Below are 23,494 nucleotides of genomic sequence, written 5' to 3'. Positions count from 1 at the left end.
AGTATGTTGTGGAGCTCTTCGGGGCATAAGTATACCCACACGAACCATATATCTACCAGAAACAGTTTTCCGTAGAGACTGCAGCCTTAAAGCAAAGGTTATTTTACAGTGTACTTCATCAAATTTGAATTAGGATAGTATTGACAAATATGGCTAAAAGTAAATACCAGCTTATAAAATAAGAGATAATAAAACTAAAATGGCATAATTAGGAAAAAAAATGAACTGCATTATTATTCTATGTGGAAAATTATGTTCTAATACAAATGAATCCAATTAACTATCTCTAGGTTCTCATACTTAATTAAATTATTCCAGCTCAGGTGATGTTCAGGACATAAAAGCTTTGCAGCAAAAACATCCCAAGAGACTTAAAAACCTACTGAAACTATAAATTAAAAACTCCAGTTAGGGACATTTTTTAGCTATTTTAAACCTTACTGTGGCTGTAGTAATAGCAGTAGATACTGCCTGTCTGGTATTTTTTATCTTTAAAACATCTAAGCATTAAATAATTAACCCTCCCAATTTCGTAGATGATAGCAAGCTTAAAGGTGAGCTGCAGGGTAAAAATAAAGCTTGAACCCTGCACAGATTTTTGTGTTGAAAAGGCTTAGAGAAGATTGTGGGAAGCATTCATTGCAAAAGCAAATATTAATGAATCCTCTTAAAATTAATTTCACCCTTTTAAAATGCTCTTTATAGTTCTCACTGAAGTGAAGTACTCTGGCACACATCTTCCTGTGATATGACTATCATGGACCAGAAAGCCCTCTTCTGAATTTGTGCTGCTGCTTTCTAGGAATTCCTAAAAGGAGCAACAAGAAACCCAAAGGGTCTCATAGAGGGAACAAAGCCAGTTACAAACTTCCTTATGATTTTGTCCAATGACCTCTTCCTCCAAAAAACCCATTATACCTGGATATTCAATGGACAAATGCACAGAGTTCAGTTTTCAGTTTTGCAGTGCAGTTGACAGGTAAGGGCCTTGCAGAAGGCTGCAAAAAGAACTTTGAAGTCCCAGCTTGCCTCTGTGAATGTGCAGCTTCCCCAGCTGGAGCAGAGGGAAGACTATTTTATGCAGCTATAAAATGAAAATGAAACATGACGTTTTCATTCTCCCTTAAAAAAATGACACAGTCCTCCTGAAACTTATTTTTCATTGCTCAAAACTAAAAGGGAAAATCATACAGGCTCAACGCAACACGGCTTTTCCCCACTGTTTCTGATTTTCCACCTCTAACTCAGCTGAAGAAAAATATTTTTCACTGGGCTCTAGTTAGCTTGGAAATCCCTTCGTCACCTTGATCAACTATGAACTGCCAGCACCTCGCATTTCAGTCAGGAGATAGGAGCTTGATTTGGCTTGCAAATAAAGTAATCTTTCACCTCTGCTTCCCTACTCATTGTTTATACACTGAAGAAGTGAGTCTGTCTTCCACATAGATCTTTTTTTCAAAAATGATAGCTTGATTTAACTTGAATAAATCAATGGGAAACCTCTCATGTTCTCACTTGTATGCATGTACGTAACTGAGGAAGAAAGAAACACTAGTGGTTTGTGAAACCTAAAGTAAATCCATAGACACTTGTATGCATTAGCTTAGTTTTGGGACACTTGTTCTTGAAAAATCTTAGCCAAGGTGTGTGGATTTTCTTAAAAAAGTTGTATATTTTCTCTGGTATTAATTTAACCTTAATTTTTTGTTCTGATTATAGAAAGTGCAAAAATGTCACAGTATGATAGAGAAACAAAGGGCATTCCTGTAAAATTGTTAAAAGTAGGCGTTTTTACTCATAATCTCAAAACAGACATTAACAAGACTCGAGTGACACATCAGACAGAACTGGACAAGTCTTCCTTCATGGCTGTTAGCCACAGCTAAATGCTTTTTAACTGAAAAGAATAGCACAGCGTAGGAAGGAGCAGTGGGTTTCAAGAGCTTGGAAAAAAGTCTGTGGCTAGTGTTGCTTGCCACGATTCCAAAATAACAGTGCAGATGTCTGCTCTTTTAACATTACCCAGCAGTACCAAGGTCTTGTGCAAATACCTAGGATAAGGATTTGTAAAACTAAATTGTAAAACTAACATATCACAGAAGTTAGGCTAATATCACAACTGAGCTAATCTTGTGGGCAGCAAAGTAGGAATCTTTCTTACAGTGCGTACATTTGATTTTTATCAGTGTATCTTTAAATGTATCAGTTCCAATGTGCCAGTCATCTTCCCACAGCTAAATAAGAACCTAACATAGCAATAACAACACTCTTAGTACTTTTTTTCCTCAGCCTTGTAAAAGGGTGATTTTCATTGCGCTAAAAACATCCTACATAGCTTGGACCTCCTGCTAAATCTGTCAGCAACAAATCAGCCTGCCCAATACCGTGACCTGCCTGAGAGAGAATCTGTCCAATATATCTTTCTATTACAGTTCCTTTTATGCATGTTACACATCCTTTCTGCTGTATTTCCTGAAGTGATGAAAATGTCTTCTGACTACAGACCCATTTGCACTGCCAACTTCTGAACATTTCTTCTGCAGCAGGCAACACTGATAAGAGATACAGGGTTTTGCAATAAGCAGTGCATAAAAATAGCGGACTGGAATCAGCACTATTGATCTCTATAGATGAAAGCTTCTTAATAAATGGTTTTAAAGTAAAGAAGAAGTTTACTTTCGTTTTTCAGAGACATTCTTTCTAACTACAAACTATGTTCCTACAACAGACGTACAAAGTATCCCAAGAACACACAGCATGATGTTACCAAAGCCTTCATTAGTGCCTTAAATAAGCAGGTACATCATACCACAGCTTTTTGTTATCAAATGTATCCTTAGCATCCCAGTTTCCCTCCCTCAGCAAGTGCCCTTTCAAATCACAGTTCTATCATACTGCCTGTACACAGCATGAACTCAACAGAAATGTCATTAGGACAACACCACCACCACCACCACCACCACATGTACCAGGAGAGTTTCAAACAATTCCAGATCCATTCCAGTTAAAATAAATGGAAATCTGGGAAGGTGGAAGGGATAGGCCTCCTCTATTTCAGTGGTCTCAATTAACCAGATTAGGACTTTGTGAAAAGGAGATTATATGATGTGTGCAGAAAGCAAGGGAGCATTGAATATCTCCCCTGTAGGCTGCACCCTTTGGTTTCAGTGCCCACTGCAGAATCTCTGATATGCTTCTGGAAGCAGCAACACATCTCACAACCCGTCTGCTATCATCACTGGGGCCTGGTGCAACTCAGACAGGAGGAAGTAAAACATGCGGAGAGTCTTTAAGTAGAATCACTAGGTTATGCATGAGCAGAGCTATAGGCACAGAGACATCCACAACAGCTTCCCCTGAGTCCATGTAAGTTGAAAACTGATAGTGATGAGGTTACACAATCCTGTAGCTGGTGGATTTACCATTGAGGTCAGCAGTAATTCAGGGATCTCTGCGGTTCACAGTATAATGGATCTTTCGTTTCCTTTATGTCCTCGCTGCCCGTCCTTGCAGTTGAGTTTACCTAAGTTTCCTATTATCAATGGTTTTGTTTCATTTCAGCAAAATGAAATATTAAAATAGTAAAATATAGTAGAAGCAATACTATCCATTTAAATGCATTTTAACACAGCAGTTTCCAACTTGTGGTTCACAGCCTACTAATAGGGAATCTGTGACAAGTAAATAAAAGGCAAGCAAATTGCCACGACCCTTCAGTGCACTGTGTAAGGACTTGCTCTTCCATAGGAAAACATTTAGGAGGAATCAAAAAGAGTTTGAAAAGCACAGCTGTAACATCATAACATGTATATCGCTAGACACTTTCTAATAGTTACAGTGCTCCTGTGCTTGAGCTAGAGTTGTGGGAAATGCATATTAACCAGTCTCTGCATGTGCTTAAGCACCTGCCCTGATTAGAAAAGGCTTTTAAATATTACTTAAAGACATTACTGTCTTTCAGCTAATGACCTTGAAGACATTTGATAATTTTCTTCCAGTCATATTTTTATGGAGGAAATGTCAGGAAAGATAAATTAAAGGGGTTTCCAGGGATTGGCGAGTTTCAGATTTGGAGGAGAAATGGGCATTGCAGGCATGTGGGGGTAACAGAAGAAGCTCGGTAAGGCAGAGAGGTGATTACACAGAATGCTTTGCTTGAGAGAAGACAACTACAAAGATCTTTGTCCACTACAGTAGGTATTTCCTTCAAAACCAAAAGCAGGGTCCTCAGTTCTGGGTGTTATCCAATGAGTTTGTGAGGTGTACTGGCAAAGTGCATGTTCTACATCTCAAAAAGCTGATTAGTACACAAGAAGAAAATCCACTACTGTCTATAGCTGCTGCTGTTGCCGGAACTTTCTGTTGGGACAAAAAAAAAATCTTTCTTTTTCTGTTACAGCTTTTTGGAAAATGAAGGCTTGTCTGGAAAAAGTGAAATGGAACATTTCAGTAGCATCCAATATCTGATACCACGACATTAATACCTGGGACCAGAAACAGGGCATGGTGCTACAGGAAAATAAAAGATCTCTAGAAGAAGAATATTACCTTGGAGCACTAGATTTTATCCCTGTAACTGGCATGAAATTAGAAGTCATATAAACCAGACTGGAACCGAGCCACAATCTGTATTCCTATGCTATGGGAAATACAGTTTGTTTTTTTTTTAATTTTTATTCTTATTTCCCAGATTCAAAATACAAAAACAAAAAAGAAAAAGAAAAGGTCAAAACCACACAGCATTAAATGTTTCTAAAAATGATTACTTGGAAGTGCAAAATATTGTATTTCTGTTTATGGGGAGCTCCACAAATCATTTTATCCCCTGTTCCTTGAACTGAGTAGCTTCTGAATTCGCTCTAAATTATAACTGTGTCCCTCTGTAGTGCCATCTTACTGTTGGTAGCTATGGCTGAGGTATGAAACATCAGCATGTACCCTAGCATTTACCCCAGACTGACAGAGAGAGGTCCCTGGCTGGACTATTGCTCTGCCTGTGACTTTCTGTATGGCACCATTAGAGGGGAAACAACTTGCTTTAATGGAGGACTCATTCTGGAAAGGAAGACTAGCCCATAGGATTGATGAACAGGGCATCTAACATTTAAGGTGAGATGAAATCCCCCCCCGTGACACAGTCCCAACAAGGGAATTTATTTGAAATTCTTGTGAACAAACTGAGGCTCAAAAGCCAAAGGCCAGTCAGCACTGTCAAAGGGGCTAATTCAGTTCTCCAGCTTTTGGGACTGGGTGTAGCTCAGATGGAATTGGTAGGACTACACCACCTTAGCTTCTCACCCCTGTATGAAGTTGTCTTTACTTTTTGCAATGTGATTGTCACTGCTGCAAAACATAAAAGTAAGTCAGCATGTGCAAGAAAAATCCTACTGCATTAGAATAGTTTTATTTTCTGGGCTTAATACATTTTGCAAGAAGACCTTAATAATTTACCAAGGAATGGCATGTAAGAATCATTTCTCTGTGAAAGTAATGAATCAGTATCTAAGGGGATTCCCTTTCTTTAAAACAAGTTAGAGAAGTAAGACACTTACTGTAAACTGTATTTGGCAGCCTCCCATGATATAATCTAAGAAAGAATGCATCTTGTGGATCTGCAGACAAGAAAGCAAGACATTCAGATTAGCTGTGTACTGCTAAAACATCAGAGAACTGCCTGAAAAAAGTAAATTGGAAGGAGGAAAGGGACCAATTGAAAATAAGGTAAAGGAAGAAAGCGTTAAATATAGTTTGAGACAGAAAACAAAAATGTAAACAGAGAAAATATCAAAATTATGAAACTACAGAAAGGAAAATTCACACCAAAAATAGAACCAAGCTCTGCTCCTTCTCAGTGGGAAGTCAGTGGAAATTTTGCTATTGGTTTAGGAGGAACAAGAGCAATTTTGTAGAAATGATGGAAGGATTAGAATGGAAACACACAAAAGGCCAATTGGCAAGCCTGTAGGTATAAGAGTGTAGTACTGCCTACTCCATTGCACAACAGCAGGGACAGGGCAAGAGTAATGAAAGAGGAGAGTTGGGGATAGTCAGCTTACCTTTGGGATTCAAGTGCTTGTCTTTACTTTTTGTAGTGGAGCAGTTTCCACTGCTATTCTACAGGCAGTTCCACTTTGTCGTCTGTGTTTCCAAACACCATTAAAATATATTGCTGAGAGCTTAGTAAAGAAACAGCCAAAGAGTAAAACATGTATTTACCTTGCACTGGTTAAGGATGACAATGCCTGAGTTCTTGTAATTCTTCTTCTTTGCTTTGTACTTGGGGTTAATGCACTCCCATTGTACCTGTGAAAAATAGCAGTCACTGCTTGAAGGAAAACCTATGTACAAATTGAATAATTAACAAAAATGGCACTGATTTCCACAGTTGACTAAATCCTATCAAATAACGGTGCACACAGAAGAAAAAATGAAAACCATTAACTATGCAGAGAATGATCTTAATAGAATAAGGCTCAGGGCAAACATCTGTCTTCAAACACATACATGTGGACACAGCACTGAGAGAGAGATCCAGATTCATGTGTTGTCTTCCAGTCTTGTAGGTTCAGGTGTTACATAAGCAAGATTGAGATCATTTAAGAGGATTAAAAAAGAGGGAATTTAATACAAATGAAAATACTGGAGGGAGCAACCTGATGCATTGTATCAACTACAAAACTGCCTATGCAGTAACACTGGTGTTTTGTATTAAACTCATGATTGGAGAAATTCTGATCAGAAATCATCTCACTCTCTTGAAACAGAGCAGTAGTTTCTCCTTTAAGTCTGATAATAAAATAAAAAGTTAAGAAAATCATTAAAATGTGCACAGATGCAGTTATCTAATTACTGATATATTTGAAAATTATCCCTAAGAATATATTAAAACCCTTTTTTAAAATGTTCTGAATAGTTTTATTTACAAATAGTCAATTTTACAGCAAAATAGTCCTACCTTGTTACTGAGATACATTGTTTTGTTCCCATCATAACATCTCCCAGAGTCTTACTGACTTCCACTTCAAATGTTCTGCCCTCCTCCAGTTTCGGGCAGATTGATAAGACCAAGCTTTCAGACCCTGACCTCTAAAGTCTACAATATTATTCATGCCTCTTACTGCAGGAGTAAAATGTATGTTTGTACGTGCAAGTATCTATTGGCATTTGTAAATCCAGATTTGTATCTGTAATGTGTTATTAAATACAGTTAAGAACATTACTGTTTTCTTTCAGGGAGGTGCTTTCAAGTGCTGGGAAAAAACATGTGATGTTTGGTAACATAAAGAATGTATCTCCAAAGGGAACCAGGATGAACTATTATCTAAAAATTCCCATTATGACATTTTGAAATGAAACATATCTGTCTTAAATGTTACAATATTTTGCCTATAGTGAAGACCTTCATAAGTGTTACAATACTTTGTCTATAGTGAAGACGTTCATATAGGATCTGAGCAAAGTGTTTGAGCATGTAAAACTATTTTTACTTTATGAACAGCCCCAGCGATTTCATTGAGCTTCAAACCATTGCCTAGCAGCAATTATTTGGATGTCTCTGAAGTATTTCAAACTTAGAGCTTTTGTCAAATGTCAAAAAAGGGAAGGCAAACCATATGGCTTTGGAGCAATATGAGACCTTTTCTGCACAGGGGAGGAGGAGTACTTTCATGACTGTGTTACTGCAGACAGATGACAGAGTGAAGAATGGGAAAAGACAAAAAAATGTTCCAACTGCAGGAAGCACATCTGTTTGCTCTCCCAGTTAGCCTACAGCTCAGTTATTTGTCTCATGAAATGAATTTTCCAACTGAGAAGACAGGCAGACACAGGCCCACATGTTCAGGGGAAATCCTCCATAAACATTTTTTCTCTACTCAAGAGAAGCAGTCAGGCTTAAGAAATAAAAGCCCTTCTCTCCAAGTAAAGAGGGCGCTCTATGACACAGAGTGCAATAAACTCATATTTGGGAGAGCAATCTGACAGCAAGGCAAAAGCACTGCCCACTCGCATCCTTATACATTGCTGTCTGGCAAAATGGTTTAGCATACAGTTGTCTCCAAACTTACTGCAAGCATTCCCACAGAGAAATTGTGCTGTCTGTATAGTATACAGCAACTGTAATATATTAAATAGACAGAAAAAATAGGAGGCAGGATTTGTGTTCCTCCCCTCAACACTGAACTACACTGGAGAGACCTCATTGCTTTCCCCTGAATGTCCAAGGTGAACTTCCGTAATTTTATAATCCTCCAACACTAACACTTTTCAATGTGCATGCTTGAACAAGGCCTGACCTATATGAACCCTTACACTATGCACATAATTCCTCTGCTTGGGAAAAGGATTATTTAAGCCTGATAAACATTATGTTCATGTGATTGGTTTCTGGAAGAAGTTTACACAATATAAGCACGAAAGCAGCATAAAACACTACTTCAGGGGAGAAAAATCTGTGCCTGTGGCCAGCCTCTCAGCTTCTCTGCGCTAACTGTAAATTGCAACTAGGAATGTTCACCTACCTTTGCAATGCATTTTGATATGTATGGATAACAATTCTCAGCAACTATCTAAAGCTCATTAAAATACTCCATGTGCAAGTCACTAACATGTCATTGGCTGATGTGGATAACAAAACAAAGGAAAGAACATACTAGCAAATTCCTAGGAAGTAGGAAAGCAGAAAGAACGAACAATTTTGCACCTATTAAATCTGTTGATGTGACAGTACAGAGGAGAGGAGAGGAGAGGAGAGGAGAGGAGAGGAGAGGAGAGGAGAGGAGAGGAGAGGAGAGGAGAGGAGAGGAGAGGAGAGGAGAGGAGAGGAGAGGAGAGGAGAGGAGAGGAGAGGAGAGGAGAGGAGAGGAGAGGAGAGGAGAGGAGAGGAGAGGAGAGGAGAGGAGAGGAGAGGAGAGGAGAGGAGAGGAGAGGAGAGGAGAGGAGGAAGAAGACATTCCCAGTTCACAGGCTTAGAAAAACAGTATTACCATTTTACATAAAACTCTCTATCTTCACTTACCCACCAAGATCCAGTTCTGACCTTGGCAGTTCCCACAGTTCAAGCTGAAAATGACAAGCATCATTTGAAGGAAATTCCTATACATGCCTTGTCATATCTCCAGCTCTTCTAAAGGGAACAGAGTTCAGAATACAGCTCTAAGCAGGTAAGTAATAACAAGAAACAAATTTCAAATATTTTGCTTGCACTGCGAGGCCAAGCTCAGTTTTCAGTCTGTTCCTCCATTCCCGGTATTAATTTGACATTGTTTTTTATCAATTCATTTTTGTCTCTTAAATTAACTTTTTAGTTGAGAGGAAACTAATGCAAGAGTCTGCAATCTGACGCTAATGGTAAACATTGTGAAGTTTGGATTCATCATTCTGAAAGTCACTTAGCATTTCCTCCAAATGCCTGGCAGCTCTGGGCTATGCAAGCTCTTTCCCTGTCAAACAACACAGTGAATCCAAAACAGAAAGCAACCTGGTTTTAACTATCTCCTGTTAATTTAATATAAGTACTGTTGCAAAAGTCGGTAATGAACCCCCAGACTATACTGCTTTGGTGTTTCGTTTATACCCCAAAATTGAAACCACCATGTGGAGAATTTCTGAATAAGACAAACTCCACCCAGCTATTCTTCAATGAAAGTCAGCAAACTAATTCTGACATTAGAAGGTCCTAATCCTCTCATTGCTGTAATGAGGAGACACAGATCCCTCAATGGGAGATGTTACTCCCTGCAGTGAAGGATGCTGCCTTCCCAAACATCCTTACCCCTTCTCTTACCAAACATCCAGAAGAAAAGAGCAAATGATGCAACCATCTGTGCCACACACCAGCAAAGGGAAATGGAGGTGAATAAATGCAGGCAACGATTGTAGAACCAAAATTTGGGCAGTATGTGGCTACCAATAGCCCAAGCTATTCAGAGACAGAAATGAAGATCTCAGGAGAGTTTCATGTACCCTGAGGCAAGAGAAATCATGATACAGAGCAGTTGCTTTCTCTGGGACACTGTGCTTGCACACCAGGACATTGGGTAGTCCTGTGAGGAAAGAAAAGGTTAGACAGCTATGGCAAAACTTGGGTGATCATTAGCATGTTCTCTTGCCCCCGCTGCAATTCTTTTGTTTCTCTCCTGTTCCTTCATGTACGGCTGCTGCAAGAAATTGCATAGTTTGTAAATCACAAAGGAGGCATTGTGGTCTAATGGACAGGGTGAAAAAACCCAGTCGACAGCAGGCAGCTCTATATCCTGCATTATCTTTTTCTGATGCCTCAAGAAAAGCAAATCACTTTCAAGCAAACTGCAACTCCTGCCTGAAAGGCTAGTTTATTCCTGCCATCCCTTTAGGCAAGAGGACAGGGTGGGTTTTTTCCTCCTTCTGCCCACAAAGACATCCACCATGGGAGAAGAACTGCTTTTAATCACTATCAGAGGTTTCCTCTGGAAACTTGCACCTGGGGACTGAAGTGAAAACCAAAGCATTTCTCGTTTCCTCGGCCAAGTTCCCCAGCCTCACCCGTGCTCCTGAGGTTGCACTGCTGGCTGCCTAATCACAGGGATGTGGCAGGTGCCTGACATGGCTTCACCCTCCTCTGAAGCCTCTGTTGCCCTCTCTGGGGCCAGCAGCAGCTGCTGATATTGCAGACAGTCCTGGATGAACTTGATCATCTCCTGATAAAACTGGACATGGAATTGTCTGTTTGTGTCTATAAACTCCTTGGGCCATTACCAAAGGCTTGAAAGTCTCATCCCTGCACAGTTATCTGAAGAGCTACCCAATGCAAAGGCCCTGAGTGAGGGTCATAGCCAAATATCTGGGCAAATGGGGGAACCCAATGCAGATCCCCTCAGGACCCCATCCAATCTTGTGCATCACAGCAGCCCTCCTTGCCCACCTAATAACATCCTGAGCTTGTGGGAATGTCAGTGGAGATGGTAAGTACAGGAGGATTTCTTCCTCCCCTTTCCTTCTGTGTGTGTGCACAATACACATGTCCATTTTTATGTAATATAGGAACAGATTTTTCCCTTACGTAACTCCCGTGTTGCATGGGGATCCAGGTGGTTTATGTTTCTGTGACTTTTTTCCCCCCAAATCCCTCTGGCTTTATTGCCTTCATTAAAAAAAAAAAAAAGTTACTTTTTTCTCATTAGTAGATGATTTCTCCTTTCAACTATGAAAAGCTTTAATAGTCTTTAACTTTTTATCAAGCTTTTCTAGTCTTGTTTTAAAATGTTTGATAAGATTAATATTAGAACACCTTATAAAACTGCCACTGTACACATATATTAAAAATATATATTATACCAACATTTGGAACAAATCCTAAGCATACAATAAACTCAAAGTATTTACTAGTATTTCACTAAAAAAACCAAACCTGTCACAAATAGGGACGGACTTGTTCTTACTGTATTTTCTTGTGTCAAGACTATGGTGAAGGAGTAAATGATGCATTTTGGAATGGTGGAAAATGTTAAACAGAAGGTTTAGAAATGCTTGCTTCAGATGTGCATTTGAACAACGGGATGTCTTTGGGCCAGGTTTTATTGGTGGTCAGTATGAAAACAGCCTAGGTGTCAGAATGTAACAGTGTGTGACAACAAGGTAATTATTATGGAACAGAAACACACACCAAGCTATTATCCTGAGGTTGTTCATGATCAGGAAGTCTTAAACAGCATGAGTTAATTTCATCTGTACCACCAACCAAAGACTAAGAAGCTTTCCCAGAATTCAGTCCTTTTAGTCATGGAGAAGCAACTGTCACTCTGAAGGAGTCATAATTCAAGACTTGTGAATCTCACCCAAGACCTGCCACATTTAGAAAAGAAATTCATAAACTACTCACACCATTCCTGCTCAAAACAGGTGATCAATCATTCAGATAAGGAATCTTCTCTTCTTCCTTCACACACTACTGGTTCAACCACTAGCAAGCTGCCAGTGCTAGATTCACAACACGTATCTAAATGATGCCTGGTCTCAAACACAAATTCCCAAGAAATATCACAGTGGAAGCAAGCCAGCAAGCCAACTGTAAGCTGATCGGATCAGAGGCTGACACTCAAAACTTGGGATAATCACTACCCAGCCCAGGGGTGGAACGGAGTCTTAGAAGCGCCATCACCTCCTGTAAGTAGATGACACATATCCATTCTGAGCATCTCAAGTCATTCCGTAACTGTTGATAGATTGGCTACAAGATACTTTCATCTCGTAGCCAAAAGGGGGAGGTTGAAGAATGGGTCAGAATACTCTGTGCCTTCTGGAGGATGAACTATGTACAATTAAAAGGCAACTTCAGGATTCTTGTCAACTCCTCCAGAGATGAGGTGAGCTGATGAAACGGTGAGAATTACTAGCAGTTCACAGATGACACACAGTTCTTCCTGTTCCCCAGCACAAACTACATTACTCCCACTCTTATCGCTTAATGCATTTATGGCAACTTGTGGAGCTGATACCAACTAATACAGACGTTGCTGATGGGCAGAGAGGGAGAGCCATGCCATTGGTGTAGCCTCCTTTAACACTGCACAGATTTGCAGCTGGTGCATAAGGAGAGTTTCTGGTTTCCCCGTCAAAGATGAAGGTTCCCTCCAATTCTCCCCAGTTGCCTGAGAGAGTGAAAAACCCTGGTTGACAATCACTAGGATGTTTTGATTATCTTTTGATTATCTTTTGACAGAACTATAGCAATGTACTGTAGCTGGCCATAAAGTCTACTGCACAAAAGAAAATATAACCAGAATAAGAAGTTTCACTGTGTCTCCTTAGCAACTCAAACAGGGATGTCAGACCTGAGTTCTGCTCTTTACACTGGCTTCCACAGCGTCTGAGATGAAATTCCAAGTTTTGGTCCTCATCTTTGACACTCACTGTTGTGATGCTATGTGAAAAAATGCTTAAAGCCATGGGCTGAAGGATGTAGCTGGCAGTTTTATTCCTCTGACTGAAAGGAGTACTACATGGAAAACAACATTTTCTGGCCTGAGGCTATGAAAAAGTCTCTTCTAGGAACAAAGAACTATGTCTAACCTACTCCTCTCCTCACCTACATATAATTACATTTCTCTGATGTAGCCTTCCTTATTAGAAATACCTAGCAACACATCCATTCAAAGGCAAAACACCTTCCTCCTCCTCTGCCATTCCCTCAAGGTTTACTAAACACTCCATTGCACATGCTTTTTCTTTGGGAAGAATAAAACTAAAGAAAAAACTGACAAATGCTAAACACATTACTTAATGTTGCACAAAGGATGTTGAGATAAACTATGCACTAAGAAGTATTTATGGGGTCCACAGCTAATGGCATATACTGCCTTTGGCAGCAACAGTTATTTCTGGAGAATACAGAAAAAGGAGAGAGGATGAGGGAGGGAGGCACAGAAGGAGAGAGAAAGAGAGAAAGGGAAAAGGAAATTAGTCTCTGTCTCCAGCCAAGTGACAAGTTACATGGTCTCCCACACAAGCGACCTCTCCTGTACAAGATATGATCACAATACTTTTTCCATAATAACTATATTGTTTTCATCAGGATCTGCTCAAACTTGCTACTGCTTGTTCTTGCCTATCATGCTATTATACTCACTGAAGCCTGCTTTCATCAGGTGCAAGAGCCATCTAGCATGTACATGTATATTCTTTGGGCAATATTTATTAGCCACTTAAATGTCTATTACCTACTATCTTAACCACTAAATCTTGTTTTTCTCCAGAATAGACTACAAAACAACGATTAGAAAAGAGAGGGTGAGAAGGACCGATTCTCACATTGGTGGCAATTGTGTCCCGTGAGAGCTGGCTATAACAACAGAATCGGGTTTTGCAGGTGTGAGCCCACAGAATAACTGCACAGTAACAACAGAATGAGAGCAACAAGGAAGAAATAATGCCACGATGCCTTAGGCGTGTGGAGGAGAAAAGCTGCACTTTTGCAGTGAAAGCGGATTGCAATGTTACAGGTGAAAGGCAGCCTGCAGAATGGCAAATCGCAGGCCCTTAGTAAGAGAAAGATTCAGGCACTTGAAGCATTGTGGAACATTAAAACATTCCTGGATGGCACTCTGATACTGTAGTGTCAACCTAGAACAAGAATTGACAAATTGCTGTACTAACTTCTTATGCCTCTGAAAGAGTAACCATCCTTTTCGCTAGGTGAGGGTGAAAAGAGCAGACTGTTTCTCCATCATAATAAAGAATATATAGTTTATCCTTCACAGCCATTCCTGGCACTCTAGACTGCAAGTCTCTTGTCTTGGCCAACAAGCTGTCAGTTTGGGAAGGACTGTGATGCTCTTTTGAAGACATTTACATTGGAAATACACACCCTTTACCACTCTCACACAGTCCCTTTCCCAGCCAGAGGTATTTGTATACAAAATGGGAGTTGTCACATCACTGGCCTTGTTAATGTTATTCACTCTGGAATCTGTTTACCTCTTTAGGTAGGTTTTATTTCCACTCAAATTCAGTTTGGTTTAAGTTTTGATCCTCTGACTTAAATTGAGAGAACAAAACAGGGTTTCATTTACACTCAGGTTCTGTTCAGAAGTTATTTATGACAGGTTAATATATGACTGATATGTATCAACAGTATTTTACACACATGAGCAACATTTGCTAAACTCTAGGTTGTTCTAAGAACTTCAACAGAAAATATCTAGAAGAATCATAAAAACTTCTTGACCTATGGAATAGCCTGACTGCTTACCATTTATTAAATACCTTTTGATTCTTTGTTAGCTTTCTATTAACACATTACAAACAAAACCTTAATATAAAGCCCAGATAAAGCTTATTAGGCATTTGTGTTTGGTTTTGAGATCACCATGAAGCAGTGAATACAAATTACCAGCTGATTAGAAAGTCAACATTTTAACCTCCCCCTCAGAGAATTTATCAAAACTAACACCTTCAGGAATAAGTAATAATAGAAGACGACAATTTCTGGAATTAAATATGCCAAATCATTTATCATATTCAATAATTACCATCAATTTGAAAAGATCAGGCTGACATAAAGAAGTGAAATTATTAATAAGCTAACAATTTCATTTTCCCTTAGGACTGTAATTCATGAGATATTTAGGAAACTGATTAGTTTCTCCATGATGGGTTCAGGTTAGAGCTGGCAGCGATGAATGCAGCACATGAGAAATGGAGAAAGACGGAGAATGACCCTCACCCAGTAAAGGCCTTTAGGCTGGTAGGGAAATGCTCTGAGCACCCAGACTGTGCATCTGCTTTCCCGTAACAGCACAGCACCTCATAGAAACCATGTGCTCGGACTCAAAGGAAATAAAACTTAGCAGAAAGAAATGCCTGTAGAACGTGAACTAGAGAAGACCCTAAGTATTGCAGGCATGTATGTACAGGGAAGGCTGCTTTTTGCATTTTCAGATTATCATGTCCAGATAACAGTAAAACCTATGGGAGAGATCAACACAGCAACTAACTTCGGAGAGATGATGAGGCAATGTTACTTGCTTTATTACAGGATTGTCTGAGGAACACTGCTCTACAAAACTTACATATTGAGATTGCTTGGATGGTTTCCACTTACCTGTCTTCCTTCCATAGCTCCTCGCATTTCCTTGAAAGTTGAGCTAAATTCTCCAATGAAGTCATGCTTTCCGTTGGAATCCCAGTCCCAAACTATGCACTGGGGAGACAAAAGGGAAAAGAACAAAAGAGCACATTTTTCTTCAGACAGAAAACGGGTTACACTGAAAAGTACCACAAGAGAAATTATAATATGCATTGGGTAGTGTTTTATCTAGAAGGAAATCACAAGACATACTAAAAACATATTCTTGTCTACATCAAAATGAAATGACAAGTGGAATCTCAACACAGCTTGCTACTGACAGTTGTGTGTTATGGAGGTGGCTGATGAAAGCAAGTTCATGTATTTTAGAAAGAAAGGATTCCTTGACTCCATCTTTTTGCTAGGTGTAAAAATACAGGATTATGTGTATTTGCATGTTCATGGTCAAATGGTGTCCTGAATTAAGAGTCACTTACCTCACTGAAGTGCTTTACAAATATAAATTAATATTCCAAACCCTAGTTCTTGTGGGCAAACATTACCATTCTCATTTTTTCAGTCAGTGAATGTGAGACAATAGTTACAGAGATCATTTTCTGAAATGGCTTTGAATTTATACACATCAGTGTTTGGTGCCCATATCTTGGCTGTTTTCCAGTGTTGCTCAACAGTGACTATTCAAACCAAACCTCGCTGGTAGTCATTCCTAAATTCATGCATAAACATGAATATCTCCATGAGTTTGAGCTGTGAGAATTTTATTTTACAGACATTGCTAAATACAATTCAGCTAGCCAAGACTGAAGCACATCGTAATAACTACATGCTTTGCTAAATATTAATTTTAAAACTGGCCCAAAGACAACAAAGGGGCTCACAACTTTAAAGAACAAAATCCCTTATTCAGCCTCATGGTCTCCCTAGATAAAGCTTGCATATGTTGACAGAATCAGGAGGCCTTTACCAAAAATGTCCTGTTACAAAATACCTTTTTTCCTTTTTTTTTCTAAAGCAGAAATGCCTCAAAGCCATCTGCACTGTCGCATGAGTGCACTGATATTTGGCTATCAGATGGCTTTGAGGGTAATGTCGACTCCCTCCTGAGGGCGAGTCTTCCAGGTCTGTGCATGGGTGTGGGGTGAGGACTGGACTGGTGGAAGTAGTAGAGGAGGTCCCTGCAGAGAAAGGCAGGAATGAAACATAACTGGGGGTGGTGGGGCAGCAATACTCGGGTACAAGGCTTAACAACAGTGCATTTTATCAGGCCACTTTGTCTCAGTGAGGCTCAGTGCTTTTAACCCAGCACTGGTGGTGACAAGACACCAGAAGAAGAGCGAGGTTTGGTCTTCAGAGAAACCTCAAGGCATTTGAAGTTTGCTTGGTCCAAAGGGGCACTTTGAGTTCACCCGGAAGGGAACTGAAATCACTGGATCTTGACTGGATCTGGAATGTTAAATATTTCCAGAAAAGCATTTTATTGAAACAGACTTCCCTGTCCACTAGCTATGCTTTCTAACCAGTCTGAATAATCCAGTCAGAGTTGGTAGGTGAGCACCATGGCCAATTGCTTTTCACTGGCCCACTAAACCAGGGGTTTGTAAATTCACTTTGAGGGTAGGGGAAAGAATCTATAGAAAGCTTGAGATATTGGCAAAATGACCGAATCCTTTGAGTGAGAGCAAACAGACAAAAAGTATTTCAGGAGAAAGACTATCTGAAACAACGTAACTCACTACAGGCAGGGTCTCTCACAAAGTCAGCCTTAATGGGTGTTCATCATCTCACATCCTCCCATCACAGCTGTAAGTTAATAAATAGACTCTTCCACACAAAGGTTTGTCCATGTGAGGTCCATTGACCTGAAGCATAGGTAGGAAGATATTTGATCTCTACATCTAAGCCAGTTACCTGAATTTATTATGCTGCTAAGTGCCCAGGCACCTTATTTGCCTTTGTAGAAGCAACACAAAGGTGGTGATTTCACTAAACTCATACCCAGGACTCCTCCTGGCAGTATACCACCACCCGTGTTATCATTTAGGTTCTTTTTTTTTTTTACAATGACTCTAGCTTTCTTTTGAACTTTCAATGCTGTTCCACTTAGCCCCTGGAAGAGGTTTGGTTCGATGCAAGGGGAATTTCTCTGATCCGTATAGAAGATGTGTGGTAGAGGTACAAAGGACTGCCCATAGGGAAAGAGCACAAGTATGTCTCTTATTGCTACAGAAGTTAATCAGTTGAAACAGTTCACTGGTCAGGCAAAGACCATCCTACCACCTGCGCTTTTGCTTACTTACTTTATGCAGGGATCCCAGACAAAAGGAAGATCTCCAGGTCAAAAAGTGAAAATATTTTCTCTAAGACTTGGAGATCCTTTTTAGCAGCTTTGACATTGCAGGGGTGGGTGGAAGTTAAGAGGGAAAGGCAGGGGAGTTCCTCTGTATGCTTGTTTATAAGCTAAATTTTACACAACAATAATCAAGCAACAGTAGGTTTCTGGTTCTGATAGTGGTAATGTTGCCTGGAACAAAACTTGACACAGTATTTTCATCACTAACAGCCCTGGAGAATTCTTTATGATGAAATCTTCACCAATAATCACTCTATGCTTATTATCAACTGCAATTTTTCGATGAGCTCGTAACAAAAAAAATCCAAGAAAAAGAATTTAATTTACAAAAAACCCCTGAAACCATTTTTGTTTCATAGAGCTTGAAACAAATAAATTTTCTTTTTCTGTGATATTGTGTGTTAATATAAATTAGTCATTTTTTATTGAAATTACTTTCTAAATATTTCATGAAAAAATGGATTTCAGAGATTAAGCATTACTTAAAACAATTTTTTCCCCTGTAATGATTGTGAAAATGAATTAAGATCCTAAAAGTAACACTAAGTAAAAAGATTTGTCAAAATGTCATAGCAAAATTGATATAAATGTGCAAAAAGTATAGTTTTAGTAACGTTGGGAACTTTTCAAAAAATGTTTTTGAAAAAAACGGCTATTTCACAAAGAAAAAAGCCAACCCTTATTGTGAAATTTTCCAACCAGATTTACTTTTCAGGTTCTGTCTTTAAGCTCTATAGGAGCATAAACACAAGAACAGATCCAAAGTTATCAGAGACCTCCAGGAAAAGGTACTCTGAAAAGATGCTAACTCTTATGAAGTGGGAAAAGCTCTGTGTGCTGATTTGTGGTTAGAATCTTAACTGGAGAGGAGCAAAGTTAAATTATGTTTAAAATGTCCACCCAACAGGGATCCAACTGCTTTTTCTTTCAAGCTAGAGGCTTTCTAACCTTAGCTTTCAGAAAGCCAGATGGTACTTTGATCTTCATGTTGGCTTCATGGAAAAGACAAACAATTACAGTATTATCTCAGTGCCATTTGCACAATTAGAGCTAAGGAAGAAAGGGGGTTCCTGCATGTACATCCATTATGACTTCTTTTTTCAGTTTCACATCTGCTCATAGAAATTAATTGTTACTCTCCGAAAAACATGTTGTACACAGTAATGATTCTGCATTTCAGCTGTATGTGAAAAGTATTTCTGAATCTTATAAATACTGGGGTCCAGAAGTTTTTATAAAAACCCACTCAGACAGATAAAATAAGCAGGGAAGGACTTTTGCAAGTAATCTAGAATCAGGTAAAGACCAGAGGTGATAACCAAAGGATTATTTTCCCTATGAAATACTTCAAAGCTGTTGTTTTTTTAAAGAAGGCCCTATGTGCTTTTCAAATCAAATCCCCCACAAATCGTCCTTTATCTTTAGGCAAACCTTAATGTGTTCTTTGGGTCTGTACTCTTACAGGTTGCTTAAGCAGATGATTATCAGTATACCTACAGTCTATTAAAAGTCTCGTTAATTCAAGGAGGCTTTCCATATGCTTAAACACTGGTAAATCAGTGTTCAGATAAGTGGTGAAAGAATTCAGTCTCCGACCTATGGTTAGAAGCTCAAATGCAGGGAAGAAAAACTTCTGTCTAATGCTGCATGGTAATGGAATAGCGCTGACTGGAATGATGAACACCTACTCCTGCGTGGTCCTTCCTCCCTCCCCAAAATACCTGCTGACTGCAGGGAGAGGGAACACTGTGTCAGGGCCTCTCAAGGAAAGGCGCTATGCCTGATAGAGCTAACCAGTAGACTCAGTTAAGAGGACATCAGAGGATCACTTCTGGGTATGCACATCTTCATTCCTTCAGCTTTCTTGTAAATGCTACAAAATGAAAGATTTCCTTTCAGGCTGAAATTGAAATTTTCACTGGAGAAGGGGGGGAGAAAGGTCCATTTTAAAAAGAAAAAGATATCTCAGGTGGATAGAGATGGAAATTTTCCCTGGTTTTATTTCTGTTCAGCTTTTTCACCAAGCGTAGATTTTGACAATACTCTCACTACAAGGGGAACTTCTGAGCAGCATGCAAGAAAAATTGCATTGATACTGGAGCTACAACAGCACAGGCTTCTCTGGCTGAATTTCCTAATGCTTCCCAGAATATGTCAGCTAGATTAATCTTGCTACCTCTGCATGAGCAAAGAAACCTCACTTGCACAATTTCTGATTTTAATTATATTTTACAGAAATATAATCTGGACCATCCTCCAGCTCCAGCCAATACTGATGTTCTGTGATGTGATGATGCCCAGATACGAAGTAAATCAATTTCTCTGTCCAGTGTCTCCAACAGAGTGAGGCAGTTTTATTGTTTGATAATTCAACAGCAAACAAAGAATTCCTACCTCAGATCCAGAGCACATGATCCACACTCAATTATTATTTTTTTAAAGTTTAACTTCTGTGACCTGACTTGAGACCAGAAAGTGGTGTTCCACATCTCAATATGAGAGTCAGACTATGTTTTCACTGAGCAAAATTCTTGTACAATTATCATAAAATAATTCTTCCCATGCTCACCATCCTATCTAGCTTTAACCACAAGGAGAACTAAGTAAAAGACTGCCTACTGTAAGTTTGCATTTGTGTGTGCGTGACTGTAGGTGCTGAGATTATTTTCCCTATGTACCTTCAGGGAAATGCTTCAAGTGATTTGTCCCCATTAGGCTGTCACGATCAGAGAACTATTATATACAGCACCTTTAGGCAGGGGTAACGGAGAGACTTGTAACTTAACCTTGCAATTTATGAACCAGCCCAAAACATGCTCTGAAGGTTAGTTTTTAAAAGATTTAGCAGTGAGCCTCATGCTAAATCCTATCTGGAGGCAGCTGACAGCCACACCATGGAAATGTACTTCTTGAAAATAATCCATTTAAGTTTCCCTCAGCTGGCCAGACACTGCAGGTTATAGCATGCACAAAGCCAGCAAAAACTAGAAAATTCCCAGTCTTGCCAGCCTGAGTTTCTCCAGCTCTGCATACGCTCAAACTCCAGTTATGAAATGTTAGTATGGCCTGTGCTGGTACTACCTTGCCACCTAGTTGGGGAGGTGTAGTGTTGGACAGCCCTCCTGACAACAAAAGAGCTTACTTAACTTAAAATACTTCGCAAACTTGCGACCAAAAGATACTGGCTTCTGTGGCAGAGAAGACAAAACCCTTGGTCCGCTGTCCAGCTGCTCTATGCTGGCAGAAGAGCAGAACAGCCAGAAAGGCAGCAGCCTCCAGCAGCCAGAGTAGTCCTGTGGACAGGAGGCTCCCTGCTCTGACCTGGCTGTGATGCAGGTGAGATTCTAGTTCATATATTGCATCAAAAAGGAGATTTCTCTGTGTGTTGTTACTTCAGTGTCTATCTCCTGACACTCAATAAGGAGTGGAAGGGATACCTTTCAAGGAAGAGAATTATCTTTGCCCATTAATTGCCTGTAGTCCCTGGCTAGGTGTTAGGGGAACAGTACTGAACGAGAGTGGTTTAAATTCTGAACAGAAACCATCTTGGATGGCTTTTCCTTGCGTTTCTGTGAAACAAAGTATCTTGTGGCTAGGCAAGAAGGAGAATGCTCATTTTTGGACTTGAAAGTAATAACTTACAGACCAGTCAGGTATACAGTTCTTACCATTCAACTCTAAAATAACACCACAATAATTTTTAGGTAGCGTTTATATGACACTTAATATCTCTCAAAGAAACAAAGTCTTGAGGCAAATGTCAGTGACCTTCTCTACTTCTAGAATTACTCTGAGCTGCAGGTGGTATGATGTGGCAAAAGGCTACAAACAGAAACTCTTCTTTGGTTCATTCTCTAGGATCAGTGAGAAAATTAAAAAAAAAAGACTTGGAAAAGCCAAACAGAGAAGGTGAAAAAAAATCTCAGAAAAAAATTTACTTGATCATCAAAGTGATTTTTCTGGAACAGTCTGTCTTTCATCAGGGTTATTATTACTTGATAACGAAGTAAACCTCCTACTGTACGTCCCTGAAGTATATGTACCCCACTTGGAATACTTCAAAGAAGGTCTTTTTATAGGAAGGCCTTTATGCACTACCTACCCGTTCACCCCACTTGGGTATGAGAAAAGCTATGCAAAACCTTCAGTACAAAAGCTAAAACACTTCAAGCTATCCTGTTTCTGTAGTCATGATGTTCCAAGGCCAAATTCTACATTATACACATCACAACCCTGGGTTATGTGCTGGAGAATAACTGTCCAGAAATTTGGTCTTTCCTGCTGCATATGAAATTCTTTGCTCTGTTTTTTTTTTCATCCAAGCTGATCATCACAGTTTTCTCTTTTCACTAGTTGCACTTCTCCAAAAAGTTAAGTAGACTTTTTCTGGCTCATTTCAGATTTCCTCTGAAGTTGGGCTCCAGTGAGAATAGAGTGAACCAGCTGAAATGAACGAATGTTTCTTGCAAGTCTCTCACTGGCTGAAGTTAAACCTTCTTCAGAGGACTGTACATAAAATATTTGAACTTCTTCCTCTCAGAAAGATTAACTCAATTCTTCAAACTAAACTACTCAAAACCTGGACTAATGGGGAAAAAGAGCTCATACCCTACACTATTAGACTATGTGCAGCCTCTGTGAAGCCAATCTAGAAGCAACTTTCAAAGTTTTCTTCTTGACTACAGAGCATCATTCTTTTTGAAAACTACATCTGTTCTGCTGAATTTGAATGGACTGATACTCATCAGTCCAGCAGCACAGCTGAGTTTGCTCCATAAGCATTAGATGAAACCCTGGCTCCATTCTAGCCAACATGACTTTTCCTATTAACTTCAACACGTGCCAGGATTTCATCAATAACTTTGTGCCTCCTGTACATAGATGGTGGTAATTGATATGTTAAAAGTTGACAGGGTTGTTATTGGATTCAGATCCTTTGCCTGTTGAAGGGGACTTGAGACAGAGACTCATTGATAGATTCCTCTTGGTTAATGGTAAGTGATTCAGCATTTCCTTTGACATGCTGCAGTGAGTATAGCACCCAAGACACAGTCAAAAAACAATGAAAAATTATCTTCCTGTGGATCTAAACACATGGGAAGTTTGCTTTTAAAATTATCTGCTTGGGAGAGAAAAGTGAAGGGAGTCACAGAATGAATCATAGAATGGTTTGGGTTGGAAGGAACCTTAAAGATCATCTAGTTCCAACCCCCCTGCCATGGGCAGGGACACCTTCCACTAGACCAGGTTGCTCAAAGCCCCATCCAACCTGGCCTTGAACACTTCCAGAGATGGGGCATCCACAACCTCTCTGGGCAACCTTTTCCAGCGTTTCACCACCCTCACCGTAAAGAACTTCTTCCTTACATCTAATCTAAATCTACCCTCCTTCAGTTTAAAGCCATTGCCCCTTGTCCTATCACTACATGCCCTTGTAAAAAGTCCCTCTCTGGCTTTCTTTTAAGCCCCCTTTAGGTACTGGAAGGCCACTATAAGGTTTCCCTGGAGCCTTCTCTTCTCCAGGCTGAACAACCCCAACTCTCTCAGCCTGTCTTCATAGGAGAGGTGCTCCAGCCCTCTGA

The 23,494-nt window shown here is 39.7% G+C and overlaps 1 protein-coding gene across 4 annotated transcripts in view; it reads right to left on the bottom strand.

Moving 5' to 3' along the window:
* The window catches only part of CPNE4 (copine 4), a 249,061-nt gene that overhangs the window by 38,605 nt on the left and 186,962 nt on the right, over positions 1-23,494 (bottom strand). For all 4 annotated transcript variants that reach the window (XM_052795212.1, XM_052795187.1, XM_052795197.1 and 1 more), the window contains 3 exons: positions 15,578-15,676; positions 6,217-6,303; positions 5,553-5,612 (listed from right to left, as the gene is read on the bottom strand). In XM_052795212.1, the coding sequence (XP_052651172.1) occupies positions 5,553-5,612; positions 6,217-6,303; positions 15,578-15,676 (246 nt within the window). The remainder of the gene's footprint in view (positions 1-5,552; positions 5,613-6,216; positions 6,304-15,577; positions 15,677-23,494) is intronic.

Source organism: Harpia harpyja, chromosome 1 (assembly GCF_026419915.1).
Source record: "Harpia harpyja isolate bHarHar1 chromosome 1, bHarHar1 primary haplotype, whole genome shotgun sequence".
Lineage (NCBI taxonomy): Eukaryota > Metazoa > Chordata > Aves > Accipitriformes > Accipitridae > Harpia > Harpia harpyja.
This window is presented reverse-complemented; position numbering and strand designations above follow the sequence as displayed.